This window comes from Arabidopsis thaliana (assembly GCF_000001735.4).
Source record: "Arabidopsis thaliana chromosome 1 sequence".
Classification (NCBI taxonomy): domain Eukaryota; kingdom Viridiplantae; phylum Streptophyta; class Magnoliopsida; order Brassicales; family Brassicaceae; genus Arabidopsis; species Arabidopsis thaliana.
Genome location: NC_003070.9, coordinates 10,250,897 through 10,275,859, shown reverse-complemented (window position 1 = coordinate 10,275,859; position 24,963 = coordinate 10,250,897). Strand labels below are relative to the sequence as shown.

Genomic DNA, 24,963 nt, shown 5'->3' with positions numbered 1-24,963 from the left:
CAAGTCTGTCCAGATTGGGCTTTAGGAGTTAAGGCCTTTTACTTTTTTTCCTTTTTGCCTAGAGTGGCCCAAGCCCAAATCTGGAAAAGGAGAAACACGATTCTTCTTCCTCTCGTCGCTCTCTTTCACGTTATTCTGCTTAAGGTCTTCAAGTTCTTCACCTAAGAGATCATCATTCTCCAAGTTCTCTCCTGCGTCTAGAAGGGAATTTTCGATTTCACGATAATCTCTTCATCTTCTATCGCTCAGTCAAGATCAAGATGATCCTCCTCAGGATTATTCTCCTCCCAATCCATGTCGCCATCATCCGTCACTCCTTGCTATGTGTCGTTGACATCTTCCTGCATAAACTCCTCTTCCTCCTCCCAGGTTTCTTCACTCTTAATCTCCATTTCTGATGCGTTAATTTCTGTATTTTCAGGATTAGCACTCGGTAATTCTCCAATATGAATTGCATTGGAGAATCTTGCTTCTAAAGGAGCTTCTTGAGCATGATTTTCCTCTTCTTCCACAGTTTGATCATACCAACTCTTCTCCTTGTCCAGCTGCTTCGATATAACCAAGAGGTCAGATTTATTACGAGGACCAAACGCTTCATCATCTTGTGTCATAGTATCAAAGTTTAGGCTTTTCTTTGCAGAGCTTCCCCAATAGTAAGTTTCTCAGAGGCGATCACGTGCTTCAATTGAATGTAGTCGCCTCTCTTTTTCAGATTCAAGCGAAAAGGTCTTTCTCTGTTAAGAGCTTGAGAAGAAACTCCTTGTTTTACTCGTAGTGAAGAGATCAAAGGATCAGAGACCGTCAATTGCGAGTCCGAGACATGGGATAAACCAGCAGATTTTGATGCTGCAGCTGGAGATTTGTTCTGGTTCATCCTGCGGGTCACAGCTCTTTCTTTTGATGAGGATGGCTTGTGATTATGGTTCTCCAGAGTGTCATCATAACGTCTTTTGCGACCTGAATCCTTAAAGGGAGGGATCTCGCGGACTGAAGAAGGGTTCTTAATCTCTGAAGGTCTCATAAGTTTCTCCCGTGTTCGGGGAATTGAAGCTGTGCTCCATTCAATTCGTCGATCATAGCCCTGAGAGTCATCCCTAGTCGTATGATGATTTGAGTAGCGAGCATTTGCAGGTGGGTTCCAGTTCTGAGATCGAGAATTGTCAATACGACGCCAAGCATGTTTAGAATTAGCATTTACAACTTGTTTGCCTTCTGTTTTTCTCCTGCGGTAGTCAGAGGTTGTTGGGTCTTCTTTAGCTTGTGTTGGCTTGACCAAGTCAGGTCTCCACCACGAAGGGTGAATCCTTCCATTTGTGCTGAGCTGGAGAGTTGCAGTAGGAGTAGAAAGAGTTAACTTCTTCCCTGAAGTCAGCTTTCCCAAGCTTTTGTCATTATCTTTTTCAAACGGTAACGTCTCCTTCTGAGCCACAAGGTTTAAAGGACAAGATTCTTGTTCGTTGTAGATCCTATGACAAAGCTTACACCACCTAAAGAGTCTCTTGGAGCCGAGAGATACCCAAACAAGCTCACCCGAAGGGATTTAAGTCTTTTTGCGGAATCTCAAGGGTTCATCTGCCTTACTAGTGACTGTGTTATTTTAAAGATTGGAGATGTACAACTTTTGTAAACTGTTGTCGTACTAAATCGAACAAGACAAAGTTGAAAGACTTGTAGGTAACTGAAAACAACGGAAACATGAGGAATCTGCTTATTAAGCCCAGTTGCGATTCTCTCTTTATTTGTTTCTTCTCTTCTCTTGTAAACAAGTGTATCTTTTTGGTTCATTTGTCTCTAACCTTTTTTGTAATACATTCTTCTTTTACTTAGAAAGTTCATGTGCTTAACTCTGTCCAAAGTTGCAATCCAAACTAGTAGTAATCTTTCATCGGAAGCGATATAAACCCAAATCAATCGTTCTTTATTATCCTTGGGCAATGTGGTTTTGGTTCGGTTTAATTTAGCACTGCTGGTTTAAACGAGAGAACCGGTTCAGTAATTTTTCAAATTTAAAAAGGCAAAGAGGAAAAAAAAAGGAAAAGAAAAGTTGTTTTTTTTTCTATAAGGTGAAGAAAAAATCTGGAGAGGGTTTCGTTTTCTACAGAGAGAGATATATCTTCCCTTGAGCTTCCTTGGTGTTCTTCGTATTGTCGTCGCGACTGAGAGAAGGCCACAAAAGCTTCGTTTATTTCCTTCAGATCCGATATAGTGAGAGAGAGAGAGAGAGAGGCAGCTTACGGCGGATAAATATGAGCAGCAGCAAGGTCGGCGGCGGAGCAAGGAAAGGAATTCAGGATATTCCGTCAGGGTCTAGAAAAATAGTACAAAGCTTGACGGAAATTGTAAACTCTCCTGAGGCTGAGATCTATGCTATGCTTAAAGAGTGCAATATGGATCCTAACGAAACCGTTAGTCGCCTCCTCTCTCAAGGTTCCTCCTTTTTCCTCCTCCTCTATTTGTTTGAGCTGCTGTGTCTTTGGATTGTTAATTTGGGCCTGGGGTTTTCATGTATCCCGAGGAGGATTTCTCGAAATCGACTTAATTACTAAGGGTTTCTATTAGGGTTTGATTGGGGTTTTTATTCTGAACAGACCAATACTTTCGTTTTTGTTAGTTTCTAGAATTTAGTCATTGTGCAATTCTAAAGCTGTCGCCTTTAATATGGTTCCCCTTGTAATTGTCCAACTTTCTAGCTGGTTCGGTTTTATAGAGAAGAAAGATGTTGTTAATGGTTTGCTTTCTTAGTTCTTGATTCAAGGCTTGTCTTTGTTCTATTATTAATGATATTGATACTTGTTTTTTCCTTATTCAGATCCATTTCACGAGGTAAAGAGCAAGAAAGAAAAGAAGAAAGAGGTGAGTCCATGTTACAAATCGTATTCTTATGGATAATAGACCCAGGGGTGTTTTGTTGTGTGCTTTTGGTGTCCAGTGTTGGCGTTTTAAGTGCAAACTTATGGCACAATCTCTGTATCATTACATGCTTCAACCATGTGTGATACAATCAACTTCTGTTTCTTGTACACAATTTCTATGTTGACACATCTGGCAATGATTTTTTTTATTACTAGCTGTCATCAATCATCATGCTGTACCTGACTCTAGATGTTTTGCTGGAATCAAATGAAGTCTAGGTCTAGCTAGTTATTATGTAGTACCTGACTTTAGATGTTTTGTTGGAGTGAAATGAATTCTAGTTTTAGCTAGTAATCGTTTTAATTTACTAGAATTTTGGTGATTTTAAAAGTTTTTTTTTGTCTATTCAGACTAGGGATATATCAGATTCTCGGCCGCGTGGTGCTAATAACACCTACAACCGTGGTGCTAGAGGTGGTTCTGCTCGTTACGCCGGACGAAGTGGATCTACCCATTTCAGCTCTACTGGTATAAGCATGATCTCTTGTATACACAAATATATATTTAGTTTTAACCGTAAGATTCATGCTTATGTGCTTCTGTTGTTCAGATTCTGGAAACTTCCAGGGAAAATCTACAAATAAGAAAGAAAGTGGAACGCAGGGTTATACAAGTTCTTGGTCTTCTGCTTCTGGAGTGGCGAACACCTATCAAACACCACACAGGTTTCCCCTTGAGCGATTCTTTACTTTTGAGATGGGAATTGGGATGCTGTTGAAATATTTAGTGGAAGTTCTGTGCTGCGTATTGAATCAATTAATTGATTTCATATTTTACTCATATGGTTACTCATTGTATTAGTAGGATCCATCTAGTAGTGATTTTCAAAATTCCCAGTTTATGATGTGCTTAAGGGATATCACCAAATAGGAAAACTCTGTGATTATTTGTTTGATCTTAGGCCCTTTCCTACATTAGAATACAAAGCTTAAGTTGGATTGGTTAAAGTAATTATATGACCTATGGCTTAGGTAGGTAGTAGAATATCACAATTAGTTTTACAAGTCTCTAGTTTGTGAAAGATTTGAGCCAATAACTAGAGAAGTACTGGTAGGTAGTGGTTCATTTCTCTTTTTTAGCCTTTTCAATTTGACATTTTTTTCCCTTGGATTATGTTTTTGTACATGTTTCTATTTGGGTTGTACAAGTTTCTCATGTATCCTACTTATCTTTTGCAGTGAACCCATTGCTATGGAAAACAAATTGCCTCCTGTTACCTTGGGAGATGGAATATCATCATCAAAGTCAGCTTCTGGACATCAAACTGCATGGTTTGGAGCTCCAGGCCAGAGGTCTATGGCTGAAGTTGTGAAGATGGGTAGACCACAGAACAAGACAACAAAGCAAAATGTCAATGTGGGTTCTGAGATAAATCATGAACACGAAGTTAATGCAAATCAGCAGGCCCCTGTTAAAGATGAATGGCCGTCGATTGAGAAGCCGCTGGCTCCTAGTACATCTTCTTTATCAGTAGCACCAGCAGAATCAGAAGTACGCAATGGTCTAGCTGATTTCCAATCCGATAGAGGAGATCAATATCTGAAGGACCGGTTAGAAAATATTCATATAGCAGAAAGTGGCCCGTCTGAAAGTCGTGGGGTCGATCATGTGCAAGCCGACTCTGTTCAAGAAGATGAATCTGTAGTTTCGTCAGAAATTGATGATAATCCATATCAGACACAGAGCCATCCAGTAGAGCACCACAAAGGTAATATTTTGAATCTTTATAAAATGTTTCCCATTTATTGCTAGTGTGTGCCATTATGTTCAAATTCTTTTTCCTGTTTCATTTTGGAGTGGGCTTGTGTTTATTGATCATGTGAATACAGATGGGATTATAGTTCTGCTGGGGGGTAATGAAAGCTTCTTTGCTGTTTTGTTTGTCATAAAACTATACTATACTTTGCCTGCTCTGTTTTCTTTCTCAACTATCTTTTGGCGGTAGAGTGATTCTCATTATGTGATGTTTTGTTACAAAATATAGTATTCGAAAATCAATACCTTATGAGGATCTTTTGGTGTTTCTGATGTTTTTTTTTTATTCACTGTCTCATTATTACTTTTCAGATGAAGATGATGTTTCATCTGGTTCAGCCAGTTTTCAACAACTAGATAGTCATGATCAAGAAGTCTCACATGAAGAGGATAGACCTGCTGTTGTAATTCCAAACCATTTGCTAATTCACACAGAAGAATGCGCGCAATTAAGTTTTGGAAGCTTTGGAGGTTTTGGATCAAGGCCTTTGAGCAACAGCGTAGAAGCGACTTCTGATGTAGCTCCACAAATCGAACATTCAGATGCAAGGTATATTTCGTGTTTACTGATTACTTTTTCCAAACTTTTTATGGACTTCATTTATATCATACTTACCAACTGATCATACTTGTTTGCAGAAATACTGAGTTCTATGGAGATGAACATCTGGGAAGTACAACCAATGGAAATATGGTCCACACACCTGCTACTGGAAATTATGATGATTCTTTAGAAACGAGGCGAGAGGTGTTGAAGCAAGAAAACTCTGAGGGCGCTCAGGAGCACCAGTACACATTTACCCAGTCTGAGCAAGGGTATGCGTATGAAAATGCTAAGCAGCAGCAGATGAATTCTGCATATGATGCCTCACACACAAATTCACAGAATCAGATGCATAATCTTGATTCATTATCAAATGTGATGGTAAGCTACATGTTTATTTTTTATAACAGAACCATGTTTCAATGGGTTTTGAAAATCATAGTTGTTTGTGATAGCTTCTAAGATACTCAATTTTCTTTTTAAAATGCAATCAGGCTTTTTATATTTTTGCTGGAAGAGTAGCTTAGTAATCTCTGAAGTGATTCCCATGAAATTCTTGAATGTTAACATTAGTTCTTGTATGTTTTTATCTCAGCAGGGGTATTCACACTCAGTTCCCAACACTTTATTGGCACAAACAGCACAAAATGCGAGGGAACTTGACTTCCAGTATTCACCTTTCTCAGCTCAACAGTCTATGCAATCAAGAACTAGCAACAATGCCTCATCACTTGGTGGCCAAAGCATTTCAATGCCAGAGGTAAATAATTCTTTCTCCTTGAGAAACACGGGACTGAAATAGTTCTTTCTCTTAGCTTGTTTTCAGAAGTAGTAGTTACTGGTTAGTTGTCACATGGGTACTGTTTTGCTTACTTAGCCAAAGGCAGTAGTTTCTTCAGATTCGAAATCTGAATCTTCTTTTACAAGTGAAACGTGTGTGATTTTGATTTTATATTCTTTTACATTGCAGGCGCTCCGAGGCAGTGGAATTCCGGCAACACAGCCAACCCAGCAAACACTACCTGGTGCTAATATCGCTACTGGACCTGCTCTTCCTCAGCAGCTTCCAATGCATTACTCTCAACCCACATTACCTCTAACACACTATGCAAACATGATCGGTTATCCTCTAATGCCTCAGAATTATCCATACATGCCATCTGCTTTCCAGCAAACATTTGCTGGTAATAGTGCATACCACCAGCAACTAGCTGCATTGCTTCCGCAGTACAAAACCAATGTCTCTCCCGGTAATTTGCCTCAGTCTGCAACAGCGCCTGCCTCTGCTTATGGATTTGGAAACTCGACCAATGTCGGATCTGCCGGAAACTTCCCTCTTAACCAACAGTCTGCTACTACCGGTACAACGCTTGGTTATGAAGATGTTCTTAGTTCTCAATACAAAGAGAATCATCTGTTGGCACTTCAGCAGCAGCAGCAACAACAGCAACATCAACAACAGGTACTTTCTCTTTTTGGTCACTTCCTTGCCACTTTCGTTTGGTTTCAGGCATGAACCATTTTGGTGACGTTCTTCCTCTTTTTGACTTAAATATACAGAACGAAAACTCGGCGATGTGGCATCAGGGTCATGGTTCCAGAACCATGTCAGGTGTCCCGACTAACACGTATTACAACCTCCAAGCACAACAACAACTGCAACTACAACACCAGCAACAACAACAGCAGGCTCAGCAAGCAGCGGGAGGGTATCGCCAAGCTCAGCAACAACAGCATTATGGATCTCATGGATACCCAAATTATTATCAGTCTCAGACCGAAATGTCACTCGAGCGCCAGCAGCAAAACCCTAGGGATGGTGCTGGGTCTCAGGCTGGTCAACCGTCGAATCAATCTCAGCAGCAGCTCTGGCAAAACTCTTACTAAATAAAGAAAGAGAGTGGGTTTTTTCAGCTTCTTTCTCTCGCTTATAGAGGTTTGTGTGGCGAGTCTGAAGAGGAAATATGGTCGTGTTCTAAAATGTAACTTATCATCATCTTTTGTCTCCTCTGTTAACTTAGGGAACATGCAACTCTGATTTCATCAATGCAACTTCAGAAATGAAACTTTTTTTTTTAACTCTTGCCTCTTCTTACTTCTCTTGTCTAAGGGCTCAACGTGATTTTTGAAGCATGTTCTTCTCTTGTTTATACATCTGTGGAAAGAAAAAATTATTTATAATTTTCTTAGGTTACAAACTTCTCTCCAGCTGTATAAGTCAATGGAGGAATTGTGGACACAACGTCTGGATTGATTGATCTAATCTATTTTCAGTCTAAGTTTTCTAGGTAGCAAACATGTGTGAGCTTCGAGTCAAGTCAATGTTTTGAATGTAGTTCGTTTACTATTAGTGTTATCAGAATTTGTTTAGTGTTTGAATAATCTTCTTATTGATTAGACATCAGATTACATCACACTTAACGTTGTCACAATAGAGATGTGAACAAAAAAAAACAAAGAGAAAGGGAAAAAAATTATTAACTCAAACACTCTCTATGGATTTTACGTACCTCTTATCGACAAAGCTAGAAGGATTTTGCAATGAAATGATTACACATTTTTTTAAAAGTTTCAATGTCAATAAACTATACACATAAAAAAAAAAACTCAAATATTTTCCAAAATTCCAAGTTCGTTATGTGGAAAATGTCAATACACACAAACTTTCAGTCGGATTTAAATAACAATCTGTGCGTTGGATAATTTTTATGTAGTTTAACCTTAATATTGACATAATGAAAAGACATATAAAAATTGTATGAAATATGATATAATTGTATTGTTGATTGTCGGGTGGTAATGCGTATACGCACATGATACATAACTCCAAAAAGCCAAAAACACAATAAGATCACATCCACTTCAATAAAGAACAAAACATAGTGGACGGCTTTATCTTATATCAATTAATTTGTAATCATAATTTTTTTTATATATCATGAAATCCTCTAAATATGATTTATCATTGATGATGACATTTTCCATTTTTACGGAATAATAATATAGTGTCTATACAATAACATTTTCACGAATTATCATATCTTAATAGATGCTTGAAATCTATAGGAGTTTGAAATGTAAATATTTTGTTTTAATCAACTTTGAAATTGAAATTTGTTGATTAGATGTTGTTATAATGTACAAACTACTTTAAATTTACATTTTAAATCATAAAATTGTAACACATAATGACGAGATCCACTTAGTAAGCTTTTACAATAACAAAATAGAAGAAGCAAAAACCAAATCCTAAATAGAATAAGAAGTTGCCCCAACTCACCACTTCACTAGAGATTCTCTCTTCCTCTCTACCTTTTGCAATGAATATCTTTAACTCTCTTTTTTATTTGTAATATTCTTCTATCAATTTCACAAGTGGAGAGACCATCCAAATCATACTACAACTCTCACTTTTTTTCTTTGGTGTGTAATAATTCTTTTTGTTGAATGTTTTCTTCTTAAAGGCTTCTCCATTAGTCAACACTTTGAAGTCTTCTTACTTAGCTTTTTTCTTATGTAGATTTTATTATATCTTTGAATCTAAGTATAAGTCACCATTATTAGATTCCTGATCCAAAACTAGATACATTATTTCTTGGGATATATGCTCTAACTAAATTTTTTTTTTTCATTAATTAGATAAATTATCTATTTTTTTTAGTCAAACCACATTAAAAAAAAAATGGTTCTCCATTCTTACTATTTCTTTTGATAACCTTCCAAGCAAATCTTCTCTTCAATTTGATTCTCTAGATATATATTTCAAAAAGTTTACTACAAAAACGCAAGCTCCTTAGTAACGAACGATCACAATGCAAGACGTTTCATAGCTTATACATCAAATACAATACACATAAAGATCATCATACACCAAAACTCTTTTTTGTTCTCCCTGGAAGATACATATACACACATATCTTCTCTAAAATATTACTTGTATTATACCTCCCAACCAATAAATGTATATAATATAGACAAACAATGAAACAAACACCACCAACAACAAAAAAGTACCACTTTTAGAGTTCTTTTAGACTAAACATAGATCACAACACTGGTACGGAGATTGAGATTGATATCGGAACTGAGACATCCGTTGTAAAACCACCGTCTCTATTCCCATTTGTATTCCCTACAAACCCGTAAACGCCAGACCGCATCGCTGCATTTTCCCGCCTCTGAAAAACCCGAGCAAGCGAAGCCGCTTTCCGTCTAGCCCGCTTTGTCCCCGTAAACAAAAGCGTCTGTAGCAACCCCGCAATCGCAGGTGCTCTCAACACTTTCTCCGCCACAGCAGCTCCACCACTCCTACAAAGCTCGAGCAACGCAGCAACAGCATTCTCTTTCCCTCTCGGTGTTCCACATCTCATCATTCCCATAAGCCCCGCCACAGCGGAGTCTTCTTTCCCTATAGCCTCAGCGCCAAGAGATTGTCTAACTAACAAAGCCAAAGCTCCTGCTGCTTCCTCTGCTACACCTTCGTTCTTTAAAGCTCCAACAAGACTAGACACACCTCCTCCTTCAATCATCCTACTGCAGTTATCTGGATGTGTCGATAAGTTATACAACGCAGTAACCGCATCTTTCTTCCCTCTCGGCGTCCCGTTTTGAAGCAGCAACGCTAATGCCTCAACGCACTGATCCACAATCGCTATCCGTTTCTTATACTCGTGTACTGCAGAGAGACTGAACAATGTAGCCGCTGCATTTTCTTGCGCTTCCACTGTGAGACCAGAAACAAGAACACTTACTATAGACTCCAAACAATCACCTTCTTCCATGATCCGACTCTTGTTCTTCTCATATATCGAGAGATTCAGCATCGCGGTCACTGAATTCTCTTGCGCAATAGCATTTTCGGATGTAAGAAGGCGGCACAAGTGCGGTATCGCGCCTGCTTCAGCAATATATGCTCTGTTTTCTTTTCCAGTCTTAGCTAAAAGACGAATCTCCCGTGCTGCAACAGTCTGAGCTGCTTGAGAACCATCAGCTAGATACTTAATAAGTATCGACACCGTCGCTTTGTTCGCTTCAACCGCAGCTTTCGTGGGAAGAGCAGAAGCAAAAGACTCATTCGGAGAATCCGTAAACTCTGACTCATAAGATATACCACTCGCAGTACACCATTGCACAATCAAATTCTTCAACGCCCTATTAGGAACAATCCTCGAATCCATTAGCATTTGTCCTGTTTTCGGACAAGTACAATGCCCTTCTTCAATCCACCTAGCTATAGAGTTCCGATCATAAGTCTGCCCAGTGGAAATAATCACAGGATCTGTCATCAAATCAAGAGAGATTGGACAAACAAAATCCTTTGGCACAGTTATAAACGTGTCTCCAATCTCCTGTGCAACGAACCCTTTTCGAGGCTTCTTCGGATTATTCTCAATCCACCACTCCATTCCATCTTCTTCAAATCCAAACAACAAGAACCTACAGTATCTTGTAATCGCCACAAAACCATTAATAACCGATCCCGTTGGCTCCAAATCACCATCATGATTCACAATCTGTTCTTCCAAAAACTCGATCTCGCTACGACAACTCTTCGAATCTCTAATCCCCAATTTCTCAACAAAGAACATTCTCAGATCAACAGAACTCGGAATCTTACCGTTCTCAAACCCATCAAGAAACGAATAGAATGATTCACGTAATGACTCATCGTTCTTATCGATATACAATCTCGCTTTCCTTGACTGTCTCTGCAACAACTCGATTTGCTCTCTAATGTCATCGCTTAGACCAAGATCATTGACAGGTAAAACATCCAAAAGAGTCGAAATTTCTTGATTCAAATCATGGAAATACCCAGAAATCGAAGGGTTTTGTAACAAGAGCCATAACTTACTAGATTGAGCGCAGTAATCAACAAGGATCTTGGAACGATAGAGAAGAAGATAAAGCTCTTTGAGACAAAGCAAAGCTGTTGATTCAGAAACAGAGCTTTTGCTTCTTCTTCTTGCTCTTGTTCTTGTTGTTGTTGAGCCCCAATTTGAATCTACGAGAAATTCGAATAATACGACAAAGATCTCGATCTTACGAATCAAAGAACGAGCGTTCTTGCGTTGAAACGAGAATCGAACAGAGGTGAAACAAGAAACAACCTCCGAAGAGATTGAAGCTAGGGTTTGAACAAGTGCGACGCCGGAAAGGTCAACGGGGGCTAAGAATGCTTCCAAAGACGGCGATCTCCTCCGTCGTAACGATGAGAATATCGCCGCTGAGGCCATGGAAAGGGTTTTCTCTTGCTCTCAGATCGAAAAAATCAAACCTTTATTATATATACGAAGAAAACAGAATCTATAAACGAAAACTAAAGATTCGAGAAGAAAAAAGTCAGAGGAGAAGAAAAGTGAAAAAAGGGTTATCTTTCGATGATACTTTCTGGGAAAGAGAGAAGGAAGAAGAAGAAGAACGCGTAATCGTATATGAATGAATCGAAAGGCTGAGAATTTTTCAGATTTGTCTTCGTTGTCAGATTTTTTTTATTTTTTTCTCTCTCTCGAAAGTTTTTTTGTTTTTCCCAGTAAAAGTCAATACTACTGGCAATATGTAACGGATTAGAATCTAATCTTTTTATTACTAGATTTGTCTTTTTTTTGGTTTAGTTGTGTCGGAAAAATATGCTATCGTATTTATTTAAATTAGTCGCACTTGTAATTTAATGCTCTTCTGCAAAATATTTATGAGTATCTCGTGTATTTTCATACGTATCGTTAGATTCGATGTTACGATATGTATTATTTGTATGTATAATTCATTGCCCCTTATTTAGGTTTGTTTGACCAACCGGTGATTCACTTACTATTTAGGTCGGCAAAACGTTACATGAAATAAAAACAGCATTTAATTCTGTTTTTTTTTGGGTATAATTCTCTTATTAGAGTCGTTAATTAATATTGCGACAAAAGAAAATTCGTGAGTTGATTAATAGTAGAAAGTGTAGAAAACGAGTCAAGGATTTAAAGGTCAATGGCCTCAGCCATTTGATTGGTTTAGAGCTTGGCTATCTCTGAATTTGAACTATATCTTACCCACATATAATAAAATTAGGCCGGCCACATAGACAAACATAAATACTAACAAAACAAGTTCAAAAATCTCAAGATCACCAACGATTTATGTAGTTTGACAAGTATTCACGAAATATTTTTGCTACTAACGTCTCGATCACCACTGGTTGTGGATTTTAAATCTTCTCTCAGTCTCTATGTTCGTTATTATGGGAGGCTTTAAAGATTTACAAAATACAAGAATTCACTTTCCAATAGATCACTCATTTATAAATTGCTTCAAATCAAACACATTTAATTATAAAATTGTTTAAAAAGTTTGACCTAAAAAAAAAGTGTATTTTAGTGACATGATCAAATCAATTATTTTAAACTTTTCTTATCCACCACCACATTTCTAGATTTTGGAATGATTAAAAAATGCATACATGATGTTTTTATAAGATTTTTACGGTGTTGGTTCTATTTTGTTTTTCTTATTGCCATTTTTTCGATTATTAGTGTTTTGTATGTTAAACTTGCCGATTGTTCCAATTACTATAATATAACAAAAACAAGTTTTAGCTATCGATTTTTCCAAAGTTTTACAACGAAGTTTTTATAAGTTAACATGAAGTAATAATAGTATATGTTTTAAAATTATACGTTTTTTTGTATGAAATTAAATGTTACATTACACTATTAAAGATTCCAATAATTAAAACACATGTTACAATGAGTAAATTTTATTATCAGACAATAAACATCTCTTTGCTCTAAGAAGAAACCTATGCTAGTGAAGCGTTGACTCTGGAAAGATGCAAGTGCAACGTGTCGCTGAAACATTGAAGGCGCGTGTAGAAAAATGTTAAGCTAAAGGGAAGTTCACTTTCTTTAACCAAGTTTTGCGTTTTGCAAATTACAACTAAAGAATCCACTAAAGCTAACCCAACTAAATTCAAACATTTTTCTATGTGATCAGTTTACCATCAAACTATTTCATATTTTTGCAATGTGTAGTAAAAACTTTCTTTGTTACATTATATGCTTCTTTTATAAGCAAAAATACCATATTACATTACATGTTCATTTCATTTTTGTTTGGTATTTGCGCTTACAATTTACAAAATGATTTTGTTTGATACTATTTACATTTACATGTGAAATTATTGTGTTCATCGTAAAACGTTCAAAATTTCTAAAAATTGTAAGAAATTATTGTAAATGTAAACAAAGTCGGTTTCCTATAAAACCACACGTCTGAACCACCTTAATCATCATCACAACATGAAATTACAAAAGCAGCGACTTTGTCGATTGCCGTAGTTTCATTGTAGCATAGATAATCCCGTCACGTGATGTTATCTATTTTTAACTGTTTCAATGTAGTCAGAAAAGCTATTTGTTTGATTTCAGAACTGTTTGATTAGTGGCCATTGAAAAATTCTATAATCTATAGTCAATAGTCTATACACAATTGAAAATGGTATAGTTGATTTTTTAAAATACGCCATTAAATAAAATTATATATAGAACTTCTCTATAATCGATAAAGTCGAACACTCCAGGCAACAAGCGGACCGACCACGGAGTCTAACGTAAGAGTATTATTAGTGATACTGTAGGTTTTCTTTGACTAACGATAAAGAAAAAACAAACATGTTTAATTTCTCGTGTCCTCTATATTCATGAGTCATGACGTTCATACAATTTATTCTTGTTTTAAATGACGTTCATACATCATTTTCATGGTTGTCTATTAGTTCACTAGAAAAACGAAGTCTTGAACGTTGAAGCGAAGCATTGAATATCATTTTATAATTTTATGGACTAAACTATACATTTCAATCATCTTTGCAAAAAAGAAAAAAAAAAATGAGTTAGATCATAAGGAGTCAGGACAACAGCTAGCACAAAAATCTCAAAATCCTATACTGTTTAACCCAAAACAACCGTAGAACAAATATTATTATACACCCAAAAAAAAAAACATATTTGCAATCACATTAGTTTGTAAACACTTCTATTTCGTTCCATAACCAAAAAAAAAAAAAAAAAAAAATCAACATTCAATTTTTTATTTTAAAACATGTTTGCATATGTTCATGGTATGACATTGGGTATTAATCTATCACAGAGAGCTAAAGCCCATATAAATAATAACAGAAGGCCCATATCTATTAATAACCAACTCTTAACCGGTCCATTCTAACTGTTTTTCTCAAATACAAAACACGTGGATAACACGAGGAATTAAAATTGAAGTTAAACACCACACCATGTCGCGTACGAAGCTGCCACATCACTGTTCTATTAACACGTGGCTTAATATGATGCAATATAGACCCACCGATAGCTGGCGCTTTCTAGTTTACCAAGGTGCGACGTACCAGATAACACCACCTCTCCACTTTTGAAAATTAAAACGCTCTCTTTTGGTAATTATTTAGGGAAACTTCGATAATTAATCGAATAATGAAGGACTAATTTGCAGTTTTAAGGAAATAAGTAAGCACACACGTTAGAGAAGAAAGACCGTTCCAGATTGCCACGTCATCGTCTCCTCTCAACGAGTTTCTGCAAAACCTGAAACGTGCTGCACCTTGCCTCTCTTTCTCTCTCTTCCTTCGTTTCTCTCTCGATTTGAAGAGAGAAAATTCGTTCGATTTCGTTTTCTCTTCTTCTTTTGGATTTTCCCGGAAAATTTTGGAATCGGTGAGTCTCTATCGATTACTGGTCAACCATGAATATCTTTAGATTTGCTGGCGATATGAGTCACTTGATCAGTGTCTTAATCCTTCTTCTCAAAATCTACGCGACGAAATCTTGCGCTGGTGAGTTCTCTCTCTCTCTCTCTCTTTCATGAAATGTGTTGTGTATATTTTGAAGACGAGCTCGTAGACGAAACAATCGCATTTTGCTTTGACCTTTTGTTTTCCTTTCCATAGCTTTCAAATGCAATCTTATTTGAATCCTGTTGAGGTCTATTTATCGATTTCGAGGCGAATCCGAGTTGGTAGATTGAAATTGCAAGTCAAAATAGTTGTGAAATCTCAATCTTCGAAACCACTATGGAATTTCTAAACGAGTGAGATCTCTCACCCCTAAATTGCATTAGGTTTAACGGAAAATTGCTACACGGAATGGAAAATGCTTGTAGATGCTCATGATTTTCTCATAGATTGTGCAGCTCCTAACATTGTTGCTGTTGACTTTTGGATTTTGTTGGCTAGGAATCTCTCTCAAGACTCAAGAGCTCTATGCGCTTGTGTTCTTGACTCGGTACTTGGATCTGTTTACGGATTATGTATCTCTGTACAACAGCATCATGAAGATTGTCTTCATTGCCAGCTCTTTGGCTATCGTTTGGTGTATGCGTAGGCATCCACTTGTGAGGAGGTCATACGATAAGGACCTGGACACATTTCGTCATCAGTATGTTGTGTTAGCGTGTTTTGTACTGGGACTTATCCTGAATGAAAAATTCACAGTTCAAGAGGTATTTTCATATGAATTTCACATTGCTTTTGTGTTTTTAGGTTGTAGAGACTAGGAAAGCGAATACTTGTTGTTAGAAGACATGCATATGTTGTGTAATCTTGTTTTTGGTTTATTTATTCATTTGATTCATTCGGTTCCTTCTTCTTATATCATTTGGATTTGGTAACTATCTTGGCTAGTGTAGAATAGAATATCGTCTATGTAAATGAAACTGAACATAACTCCTTCCAGAACCAATTAGGAGTCCGGCGTTTATAGTTTTATTTTTGCTTGTTTAAACGTTGTACTACCTATGTAGCCTCTCACTCGCTGATTGTTTTGAGAAACTCTTTGAATATCAAACTGTTGCATCGTGAAAGGTTTGTTTGCTTCCATTCATGGAATCTTCTGTGTCCTACCTACCTATGTTCCATAAGGTGCCCCATGGATTAGTGTCATCTGTATCTCGCTGTTACTTTTCTGGCCATTGTGTTCTTTGATTATCTTGTCATAAGAAACTGTAGTGACTCCTTATATGCACTTCACTAAGATCGTTTTCCCTTACTACCTTCATATGTATTTTTCCAGTATATGCTCTTGGTAAAGATCTGATCTTTGCAAACTGCCTTCACTCTTTAAGTATTTTTGCAGCATTGTGGCCTCTCTGTGTTGATAGCCAGAATCATTGTGCAATATGTTAATTCTGTGCATTCCAAACCATTTCAGGTGTTCTGGGCGTTTTCTATCTACTTAGAGGCAGTTGCTATCCTTCCCCAGTTGGTTCTGCTACAAAGAAGTGGGAATGTCGACAATTTGACTGGGCAATATGTTGTCTTTCTCGGGTACGTAATTCTAACCAGACATATGCGTTTGCTCACTTGATCTCCACTGGCTTCTCTGTTGGGTTTGTTTTTAGAATTGGTTTATCTTATATATATACTGTGTCTTTCACTGCTCATGCACTTGTTAACTTGATCAATGAGAATCGCTCTCCAGTGTCATTGTGGTGTTTAAAAATCAGTGCATATTTCTAAAGTCCAGACATTGTTTTCCGTTTAATGTTAATGCGTCTGGAAGCTGAGCTGAACTATATTTTTTTCTATAAAGGAAATCAGACTGCTTTACATCTTGCTATGCATTTGGTTCTGATGCATACCTTTGTGTCCAGTGCACAATATTTCAATGTGCAAAATTGAGTAAGTATTCTGTATGCACTCACATGGGCAATGATTAACATGCAGGGCGTATCGGGGACTCTATATTATCAACTGGATCTATCGCTATTTCACAGAAGATCATTTCACTAGATGGATTGGTAATGTTTCAACAAAGAAGCACTAAATGCATTTTAACCATTTGTTTTTCCTCAATGCTAATGTTTTACGTAAATCCATTTTCCAGCTTGTGTGTCTGGTCTTGTCCAAACAGCTCTCTATGCGGATTTCTTCTACTACTACTACATAAGGTAAAGTAACCTCACCAGTCTGAATAATATTCTCTTTATAGTTACTGATCATGTTACTGACTTTGGATCCTTTTTGATTTTGTTGTAGCTGGAAAACCAACACCAAACTTAAGCTTCCGGCTTGAAAAGAACCCGAATTTTTTTGCAATAGTATCAAAATCCAGGAAGTTACAGCAATGGTGACATTAGAAAAGAAAGACATGGTTAACATTTGGGTCCTCCCTCTTTCTAACAATGAGTTGAAAATTGAATGATGCAGGATTGTTGTTTAAAATGTGTTTTTTTTTTAGTCTTTAATGCACATTGTAACTTTCCCGACGATTTTAGACATTGAGAAGAGGCATCGTTTTATCAAAACTAGTCTTTATAGATAACACACAAACTCTGTTTCTTTTGTGCGAGTGTTTAGTTCAAAACTGTAGCTCAGATCAGAGCCAAGTTAACAATGTGTCTTCAAAACTTAAACCTAGTCTTCTTGATTGTGTTTCACTATCTTGGTCTTCTTCTTGTGCTCTCGTGTCTTCTTGCTTCTTAGCTCGTCTTTCTCTTCACCTTCAGAGACTTTTTCTCTACTGCGTTTCTCTTTCTTTGACTTTTTTGTTTTGACCGGAGCCTTCTCAATCTCGTCTTCATTCTCCTCATCGTCTTCACCCTCAAAGACTATTTCTCTACTGCGTTTCTCTTTCTTTGACTTCTTTCTTTTCACAGGAGCCTTCTCTGTTTCATCATCTTCCTGGTCCATGATCGTCATCTTCTCCTCTGTGGCAGCCTCAGCCACTGTGTTTGCTACAGCTGTCTCTGCTTCAACCATGAATCCAATCATTTTACAAACATACTAACAGAGGAATACAAACATAGATGCGATTTGTGAACGGCATTAGAAAACAAACAAACCTTCTCCAGAAAAGCCCGAGTCGAATACAAGACCTGTAAGATGCTGCTTCAAGAAAACCTGCAATAAAACAATGATATATAAGTAAGACTCAACTTCACCAAAAAAATACTAGTCCAAAGGTTGAAGAGCATACCGCAGAAATGAGCTGGCGTGTCTTAACGTCATAAACACGTAAATATCGGTCCAGCCCTAGACAATTCAATTAAAAGAAAAACAGATGAAATTGTTGAACAATTAAATAAAACAACACAAATGAGATTGTTGTTACGGGTTACGGCATATGGACGTTGAAGTTGTGATAATGAATCTTACCGCAAGAAGCTATCACTTGATGCTGTGGATGTCTAACCACAGATCTTATGCTTCCAGAGCATTTTCCTAAAAAGCTTCCCAACAGCTTTCCTGCAATAGAGATGCTCGATTAATTGTTTGATTCAGCAAGCAACATAGTTTATGATACATTTTTAGAGAGAATCAATGAACCTGTTCGTATATCAAAGGAAGCTAGGTCAGCAGAAGCATTCCCGACATAGATAGTATGACCGTCTGGGTCTTCCGCAATTGATGTAATAGCGGTCTCACGGAAATCAAAGGACAGGACCGGTCTACGTTGAGTAGAAATGTCATAAAGACGGACCTGTCTCCAGCACAGGCAAGTTGTGAGTGATCAGGACAAACTTCAAACTGACAAAAGAAACTAGAGATATTAACCTGGTGAGACTTGGTTCCTGTGACAAATTTACGGTGATCATCCTTGCTCAAGAACGTAGCACTAGTGAACCAGGTAGGCGTGAAGATTCCAAGATTGTTCTTAGGAGGCTGCACAAAACAGAGATTGATTGGAGAAGACAGTAAAGGCTTAGTGATTCATCAAAGAAACTGAGAGGCTTTGAAAGGGATAAAGATGAGAAAGCAACTCACGCATTTCGCGCTCCAGATCTTTGTACATTGTTCAAGATCCCATATATTGGCCTCAACCCGTTTCCTGTATCAGACATTCATTTCAGTATGGTAACAACCAAAACCGAGATATAACGAAATGATCTACAAATATAAGCAAATCGATTCAGTTCTAACTACTAACCCTCCAAATAAGCTGAAGTTTTCGCTCCCATCCACTTTACCAACCAATATTTCACCAGAACCACATGCTTTCCATGTTTTAGGAGAAGCATCATCCGTGGAATTACCATGTGCATCTGGAAATTTAACTGATCTGAGACTCACATCTCCCTTTTTCGTACATGTAAGCAATGTGCAAGATCTAAGAATACCAAATTTTGTTTAGAAACGTCAATGGCAACACAACATAAAAACATAATTCAATGGGAATTTCAAAGAATTAGTGTAAAGTTATATACCTTTCTGTCTGATCATCTATCTTTTTCCTGAATAAGTGCAGGGCAGAAATTTCGTTATCCTCAGGGGAACAACCATCATCACCAAATACAGAGTATGAGAAGTGAAGATCACCATTACAAGGGTTAATAACCTCAACCTATGGAAAGGATAGAAATGAACAAAATGATTGTATAAATGTTGGCCAGGCTATGGAGATAAATATATTACTCAAATACACATAGCTTAAAGTAAGGAAAACTTACATTGCCATCTTTTCTTGCAACAGCCAAAAGCTGCAATTGGAAGAAAAGAAAAAGAGAGAAAAAGTTATGAGTTACCATTTTGACGCAAATACGGAAACAAGAAGAAATCAAAGTTAAGAACTCAAAATTTGCTAATACATTTCCAAAGCATAGATGTTATCATGTATGCTTAAGAAAGGAGGAAAAAATCTGAAGAGCTATCTTGTAGTAACAGTGGAGTCAGAGATTATGAAACTGTAGCATAGTTGCAAACGAAATGATAACATATTACCGATAAGTTCTCAATTGCAACCAAAACAAAGCCAAAACTCGTGGTTCAAAATGCCAAAGCAAAACAATAAACTAAAACTACCAACAGTCTGATTAGAGCGAGGAATCTAACGAAAACCTCAAATTTGGCTCAAGATTAATACAATGATCTTCAAGTCCAAGAATCACAAATTCAAATCTTATAAGCTAAATTCAAAAAATGAGCTCATTTCAGCAGTAGATATCAATCTGAACCTGATAACTAAGCCACGCCTAGATTCAATCCTCATAGCTTAACATAAACATGAAAAGAATGAAACTTTTTACCGGATTCCTTAACCGGTCATCAATGGAAGCAGCAAGAACACTTCTAGATGCATTCATCTCTCCCCATGTGTTCACTACAGTCGGAATCCCTCTCTCTTGACCACGAGCTTCAGTCACTGCACATCAAAATTGAAATAATCTATTAGAAAAAACGAAACTTCTATATTAAAAACAGAGAGAGCGAAGTGGGCACCTTTTATTAAGCCGAGAGAGTCAAAAGTTAAAGCACGGAATGGTGGGCAACCGAGATTCTCCGGAGGGATGACTCGAGGCATTTTTTATCGCCGCCGTATAATTTGCAGATGCTCGACGACGGAGAAGAGAAGAGAAACCCTTTTTAAAACCCTACGTTTTGATTTTGGTCACCGCTTTTGTTGTCGTATCCCTCCTTCTAAACCGGGTACAAAATCAAAATCAATTCGGGTTACCTGAACCGGGACAGTTAATAAATACTACTTGGTTGTCTCTGTTTATAGTTTGCATTCAATTTTCGTTTCTTGTAAACAAAATGCTAAAGTGTTTGTGTTAAAACAAAAAAGTCAGTTTAATTGATGATTTTTTTTTATGTTCATAAATTGATTAGTAAATTTTTTTTTGATGAATTCTGCTAATCATGAAATTTTTAATTACTGTTGATCTTAATCTAGTGTATATATATGTAAATTTCTACTAAAGGGTTTTGATTGAACCTTCAACCACCTTGTTTCTAAACAAACCGTCTTTGGATGGATGGTGCTTCAGTTGCCAAATCTCGGGTTCTATTTGGAGATTAGCACAATTACTACTATTCTACGATTTGCTGAATTTCAATTCCTCAATCCAAAGATAACATGAGCTCTTAAAGTCCAAATTAGCAAAATAAAACACAGACTAGTAACCAATGGAGAAATTTGGTGTAATTTTTGAAGAAAAAAATTCTAACACAAAGTAACAACTAATAGAGAAAAATCTGTTGGTTAATCAAAAAGTGTCTACCAAAATGCTCTTTTAATCGTCTATTGAACCTTTGAATGAACACATAAGAGGAAAGCTACTTCTTAATTAGGCTTTCAAATTTCTCACTAGTCTTAGCAAAATTTACCCCTTTATATGACTAGAAACAATCAGAATCCAAAGAAACCAAGCTCGCTGGCTTTTTCCTTCTCAAAGGTTTCAAAATACTGATATATGATTGTGACTGCAAGTAAGATTCCAGTCCCCGACCCAATGGCTCCCATGAAATCAGCCAAAACAGTGAGCGCACCGATGCACACTCCTCCAAATGCAGCCGCTGTTGGGATGTACCGGTTCAGCTCCTTTTGTAAGTTGGACTCTCTGTGTCCCGGCATCACCATTTGTTGTTCCTAATCATATTTTACAAATAAATTCACTTTCCATGTCGAAATGTTTAAATTATTTAGCAATGGAGAAAAGGTTTAGGGATTATTACCTTTAGCTGCTTAGCTACATCTCTAGCAGAAGACCCGGAGACTTCAATCCATGTTTTTGAGAATAGGGCACAAGCAGTGAGCATGAAGACGATATAGAACAGAGCATGGAATGGATGAGCTGCCATATCGGCAAAACTGTAACCGTGGAAAACAAATATTCAGAGAACTGGAAATCAAGTATTGTTATATTGATGGGGACACACGTTACTTGTGAATTACCTTGCCGGAGCTGTGATCAAATATGCAAGACCACTAACTGGTATAGATTGTCCACTGTACTCTGATTCTTTCCACTGTCCCAATAGGTTCACAAAGAAATTTCCACTGAATTTCCTGTAGAGAAGCTGTTGAAGAGGAAATGCAAATTGTCAACTTTATGTTCTCAGCTGTGTTGTCCCTTAATGAGGAAACAAAAGAAAGCACAAGTACCTGAGAGATGAAGTAGAGGTTTGAGACGAGAGCAGACTGGAGAATGATTGGCATGTTGGAGGTGTAGAACAGCTTGATCGGGTATGAACCCTGTTGGCCACGAGCACTCTTTGACCTCACGGGCAACACAACACGGAAGCCTTGGAAGTATATAACAATCAAGAAGATCAACACTGTTGCAAGCAAGTTGGTAACATTTGGAAGGTTCTGCCGGTAAAAAGCTTGTCTGAGCGCAGCAACCTTATTGGACTTAGTTATCAGCATATGGAACAACGCAATCACAGCGCCTTCAAACTCAGCTCCACGACCAGTGTTGATTGTCGTGGGGCTAAATGCTTTCCAGATAATGCTTTCACTGCATCACCACAATCAACTCAAAACGTTTAAGAATCTCTGTATCTAAAACTCTCTTCCCTTACAAAGACAAGCACTTTGATGTAAAAGATGAGCTCTTTTTAACATACCAGATATTGGTTGCTATGAAAAGAGAGATTCCAGAGCCAAGACCATATCCCTTCTGAAGAAGCTCGTCAAGACAGATAACGATGATTCCAGCAAAGAAAAGCTGGAGGATGATCAGAATAGCATTTCCAACACCAAGTTGACCAACAGGACCATACATTCCCGAAAGAACATATGCAACAGCCTCACCAATAGCAATCAGAATCCCAAGAAGCTTCTGAGCACCATTCCTACAACACAAACAACACATGAGACAACGATTCTCGACTTGATCAAGAAAATTACCAAAAGGGAACACTTTACAAGAGAGCACGATCCTCACGAACATTGTTGTCAACCTCAATAATCTTTGACCCTGCTAAGAGTTGCATCACTAATCCAGATGTGACAATAGGAGTAATACCAAGCTCCATCACCGTTCCACGATTCGATGCGAGAATGACACGCATCCAATAGAACGGATCAGCACCGGTGGTAGAATGGATCCCATAGAGAGGAAGCTGACTACAAACAAGGAAAATGAAGAGGGAGATGACAGTGTAGATCACTTTCTCTCTAAATGGAATCTTCCTGTCAGCACTTTGCACTTCTGGAAGAAAAGCCAAGAATGGCCTCACCAAATGCAAAACTCTAAATCCTCCTCCCATTATCGAATCTGTTACTGCAAAATTTAGAGCCTATTGAGAAATTCTTGAAACAAAATGCGAATCTATACATACTAGCTACATGTATCTTGATATTCAACCAAAAGCAATTCACGATATATCTCCGGAAACTAGATCTACCTAGAATTATCCACGAAATCTCAGATCCGCATTGTGAATTTGATAATCATGAAATTACAGATCTACTAGAAACGAAATCACAGAAGGAATGCGAAATCAAAACTGGGGCTAAGAGGAGGATCAGAAGAAGCTTTACCTCTGCGAGTTTGAGAGAGAACGTTGCGAAGAAGCAACAAACGGATTCAAAGTTTTTTTTTTGTTTTTTTTCGTTTTTGATTGATCTTGAAGCTGATGTTGAAGCTTTTTTTGTAAGAAGTTTTACACGAATTACATGTCATCGAACCAATAATACGGATACACGTGGCAAAATACATTCGTTTCTGATTAAGTGATGAAAACATGACTAAATAGTAAATACACTCTTATTAAATTTTATGAAAAGATTGACTAATGAGTTTTGATTCAACTTAATAAATATCCAAACCTCTTTTAAAAATACGTTATTGTTTATTTCAAGTGAGAATTTTCAATTTTATCCAATATATTATTTTTATGATTTCTATATAATAATTCTAACAAAATATGTTATCAACAAGTAAAAGATTATACAAATCTTATATATTCTCGCTTGTAAACCCACTGTCCATCACTCACACTCTTACATTTAGTCTTGCCAAACCTTAGATATTAAAAGCTTTTCTACCATAAGTAACTTAATTATATAAACAAAATATTTAATTTTTCTATTAATAATTTTATTTTAAATCTAGTATTTAATATTATCCAAGCTCAATCAATTGGGGGTTTTGACTATTCTATTTTGTGTACACTTGCTTAATCAACACAATGAACTTTTTGTGATTCTTTCTTCTTCTTGTTTTAATATGTCAGTAGTTACTACTTACAGGACTGGTTACTTAATCTTATTCTAGAACCCGGATTTCAAAATCAATAACTCAAATGAAAGATGTATAAAAATAGATGGCAAAAAAGATCTTAGGAGGGTTTAGTTCTCAACTGCCTGAATATTAACTATTAAGGTGTCCATTTCACACCAAAAGAAAAGATTTTGACAGAGCAGAATCCACACATTCTCTATAATCCTCAAAGAGAACTCAACCAAGACTATTCAAAGAGACCAAATTAATTCAGCCCACTTTGTCTAGCTAAAAAAAGTTAAGGCCCAACACTTTTTCAGTATATGGTGATTGTCAATTATATGATGATGTTAATTGTAATACTAAAAAAAGTTATAAATGACGACAACAACAACAACAACAACAAAACAACAAAGAGTAAAAAAAGGACGCTTTAAATCCGCAGGTGACTTTGAAAAAGAAAGTAACAATGATGAGGTCTTCTTCGAAGCGCAACCTTAAACTTTTCTTGTAATGGCATTGTGAACACAAATTCATTTTTATTGAACTTAAAAGACAGATATCATGATGATTTAGATTACTTGGCTTCACGAGTTTTAAACAATTTTGGACCCACCCACTATATCGTTCAATGGACTATGGCTTAGCCTAAACTATTATACCTAAAACAGCGTACTAATTCTTTTACACTTTAAATTTTAATCCAAAAAGTGTTTATAAGTAATGTGCAATTTCAAACTATTAGAGCCATCCTTAGATTGCGGTGCTTTACTTAAATCCTAGTACTATTTAATCTGAATTTGTGTTAA

General features: G+C 37.0%; 6 protein-coding genes and 1 long non-coding RNA gene across 13 annotated transcripts; 3 read left to right on the top strand and 4 right to left on the bottom strand.

Moving 5' to 3' along the window:
• The first annotated feature begins 94 nt into the window (after window positions 1–94).
• Window positions 95–1,929, top strand: AT1G29357. Of its 4 annotated transcripts, NR_139805.1 has the most exons (3): window positions 133–566; window positions 641–691; window positions 776–1,843. It is a non-coding gene; the product is annotated as an other RNA (long non-coding RNA). The 4 variants fall into 4 exon arrangements; NR_139803.1 differs by lacking the exon at window positions 641–691 and having other exon boundaries at window positions 95–566; window positions 713–1,929; NR_139802.1 differs by having other exon boundaries at window positions 95–566; window positions 641–1,929.
• On the bottom strand, window positions 321–1,812 carry AT1G29355 (uncharacterized protein; the record flags this gene model as incomplete). Its single annotated transcript, NM_148491.1, has 3 exons — window positions 321–545; window positions 770–1,466; window positions 1,811–1,812. Coding segments are annotated over 3 exons (924 nt in total).
• Window positions 1,930–2,038: 109 nt separating the features above from the next.
• On the top strand, window positions 2,039–7,439 carry AT1G29350 (RNA polymerase II degradation factor-like protein (DUF1296)). Its single transcript, NM_102675.4, has 10 exons — window positions 2,039–2,427; window positions 2,810–2,853; window positions 3,264–3,381; window positions 3,464–3,578; window positions 4,092–4,621; window positions 4,981–5,218; window positions 5,308–5,593; window positions 5,808–5,972; window positions 6,183–6,674; window positions 6,773–7,439. The coding sequence occupies exons 1-10, from the start codon at window positions 2,247–2,249 to the stop codon at window positions 7,097–7,099; spliced, it is 2,496 nt and encodes an 831-aa protein (NP_174229.2). The 5' UTR covers window positions 2,039–2,246; the 3' UTR covers window positions 7,100–7,439.
• Window positions 7,440–8,942: 1,503 nt separating this feature from the next.
• Window positions 8,943–11,817, bottom strand: PUB17 (plant U-box 17). The gene has a single exon (NM_102674.4). It carries the CDS (start codon window positions 11,446–11,448, stop codon window positions 9,259–9,261), a length of 2,190 nt encoding a protein of 729 aa, NP_174228.1. The 5' UTR covers window positions 11,449–11,817; the 3' UTR covers window positions 8,943–9,258.
• Window positions 11,818–14,627: 2,810 nt separating this feature from the next.
• Window positions 14,628–17,612, top strand: ERD2 (ER lumen protein retaining receptor family protein; the record flags this gene model as incomplete). Of its 2 annotated transcripts, none has more annotated exons than NM_102673.6 (6): window positions 14,628–15,044; window positions 15,444–15,709; window positions 16,417–16,532; window positions 16,932–17,005; window positions 17,092–17,155; window positions 17,244–17,612. In NM_102673.6, exons 1-6 carry the CDS (start codon window positions 14,954–14,956, stop codon window positions 17,278–17,280), a joined length of 648 nt encoding a protein of 215 aa, NP_564326.1. In that variant the 5' UTR covers window positions 14,628–14,953. The 2 variants fall into 2 exon arrangements, with proteins under 2 accessions (NP_564326.1, NP_001321392.1); NM_001332846.1 differs by lacking the exon at window positions 14,628–15,044 and adding an exon at window positions 15,052–15,298 and having other exon boundaries at window positions 17,244–17,280.
• On the bottom strand, window positions 17,517–20,610 carry AT1G29320 (Transducin/WD40 repeat-like superfamily protein; the record flags this gene model as incomplete). Of its 2 annotated transcripts, none has more annotated exons than NM_102672.4 (12): window positions 20,424–20,610; window positions 20,231–20,346; window positions 19,655–19,684; window positions 19,412–19,548; window positions 19,135–19,314; window positions 18,972–19,035; window positions 18,762–18,869; window positions 18,534–18,687; window positions 18,363–18,452; window positions 18,184–18,239; window positions 18,050–18,107; window positions 17,517–17,953 (listed from the first exon to the last, which is right to left on the bottom strand). In NM_102672.4, the coding sequence occupies exons 1-12, from the start codon at window positions 20,503–20,505 to the stop codon at window positions 17,622–17,624; spliced, it is 1,407 nt and encodes a 468-aa protein (NP_174226.1). In that variant the 5' UTR covers window positions 20,506–20,610. The 2 variants fall into 2 exon arrangements, with proteins under 2 accessions (NP_174226.1, NP_001323159.1); NM_001332845.1 differs by having other exon boundaries at window positions 17,622–17,956; window positions 20,424–20,609.
• A 457-nt stretch (window positions 20,611–21,067) lies between these two features.
• On the bottom strand, window positions 21,068–23,619 carry AT1G29310 (SecY protein transport family protein). Of its 2 annotated transcripts, none has more exons than NM_102671.5 (7): window positions 23,473–23,619; window positions 22,855–23,212; window positions 22,554–22,781; window positions 22,090–22,444; window positions 21,880–22,004; window positions 21,660–21,795; window positions 21,068–21,573 (listed from the first exon to the last, which is right to left on the bottom strand). In NM_102671.5, the coding sequence occupies exons 2-7, from the start codon at window positions 23,196–23,198 to the stop codon at window positions 21,334–21,336; spliced, it is 1,428 nt and encodes a 475-aa protein (NP_174225.2). In that variant the 5' UTR covers window positions 23,199–23,212; window positions 23,473–23,619; the 3' UTR covers window positions 21,068–21,333. The 2 variants fall into 2 exon arrangements, with proteins under 2 accessions (NP_174225.2, NP_001321283.1); NM_001332844.1 differs by having other exon boundaries at window positions 21,108–21,573; window positions 23,337–23,566.
• Between the last annotated feature and the right edge of the window lie 1,344 nt (window positions 23,620–24,963).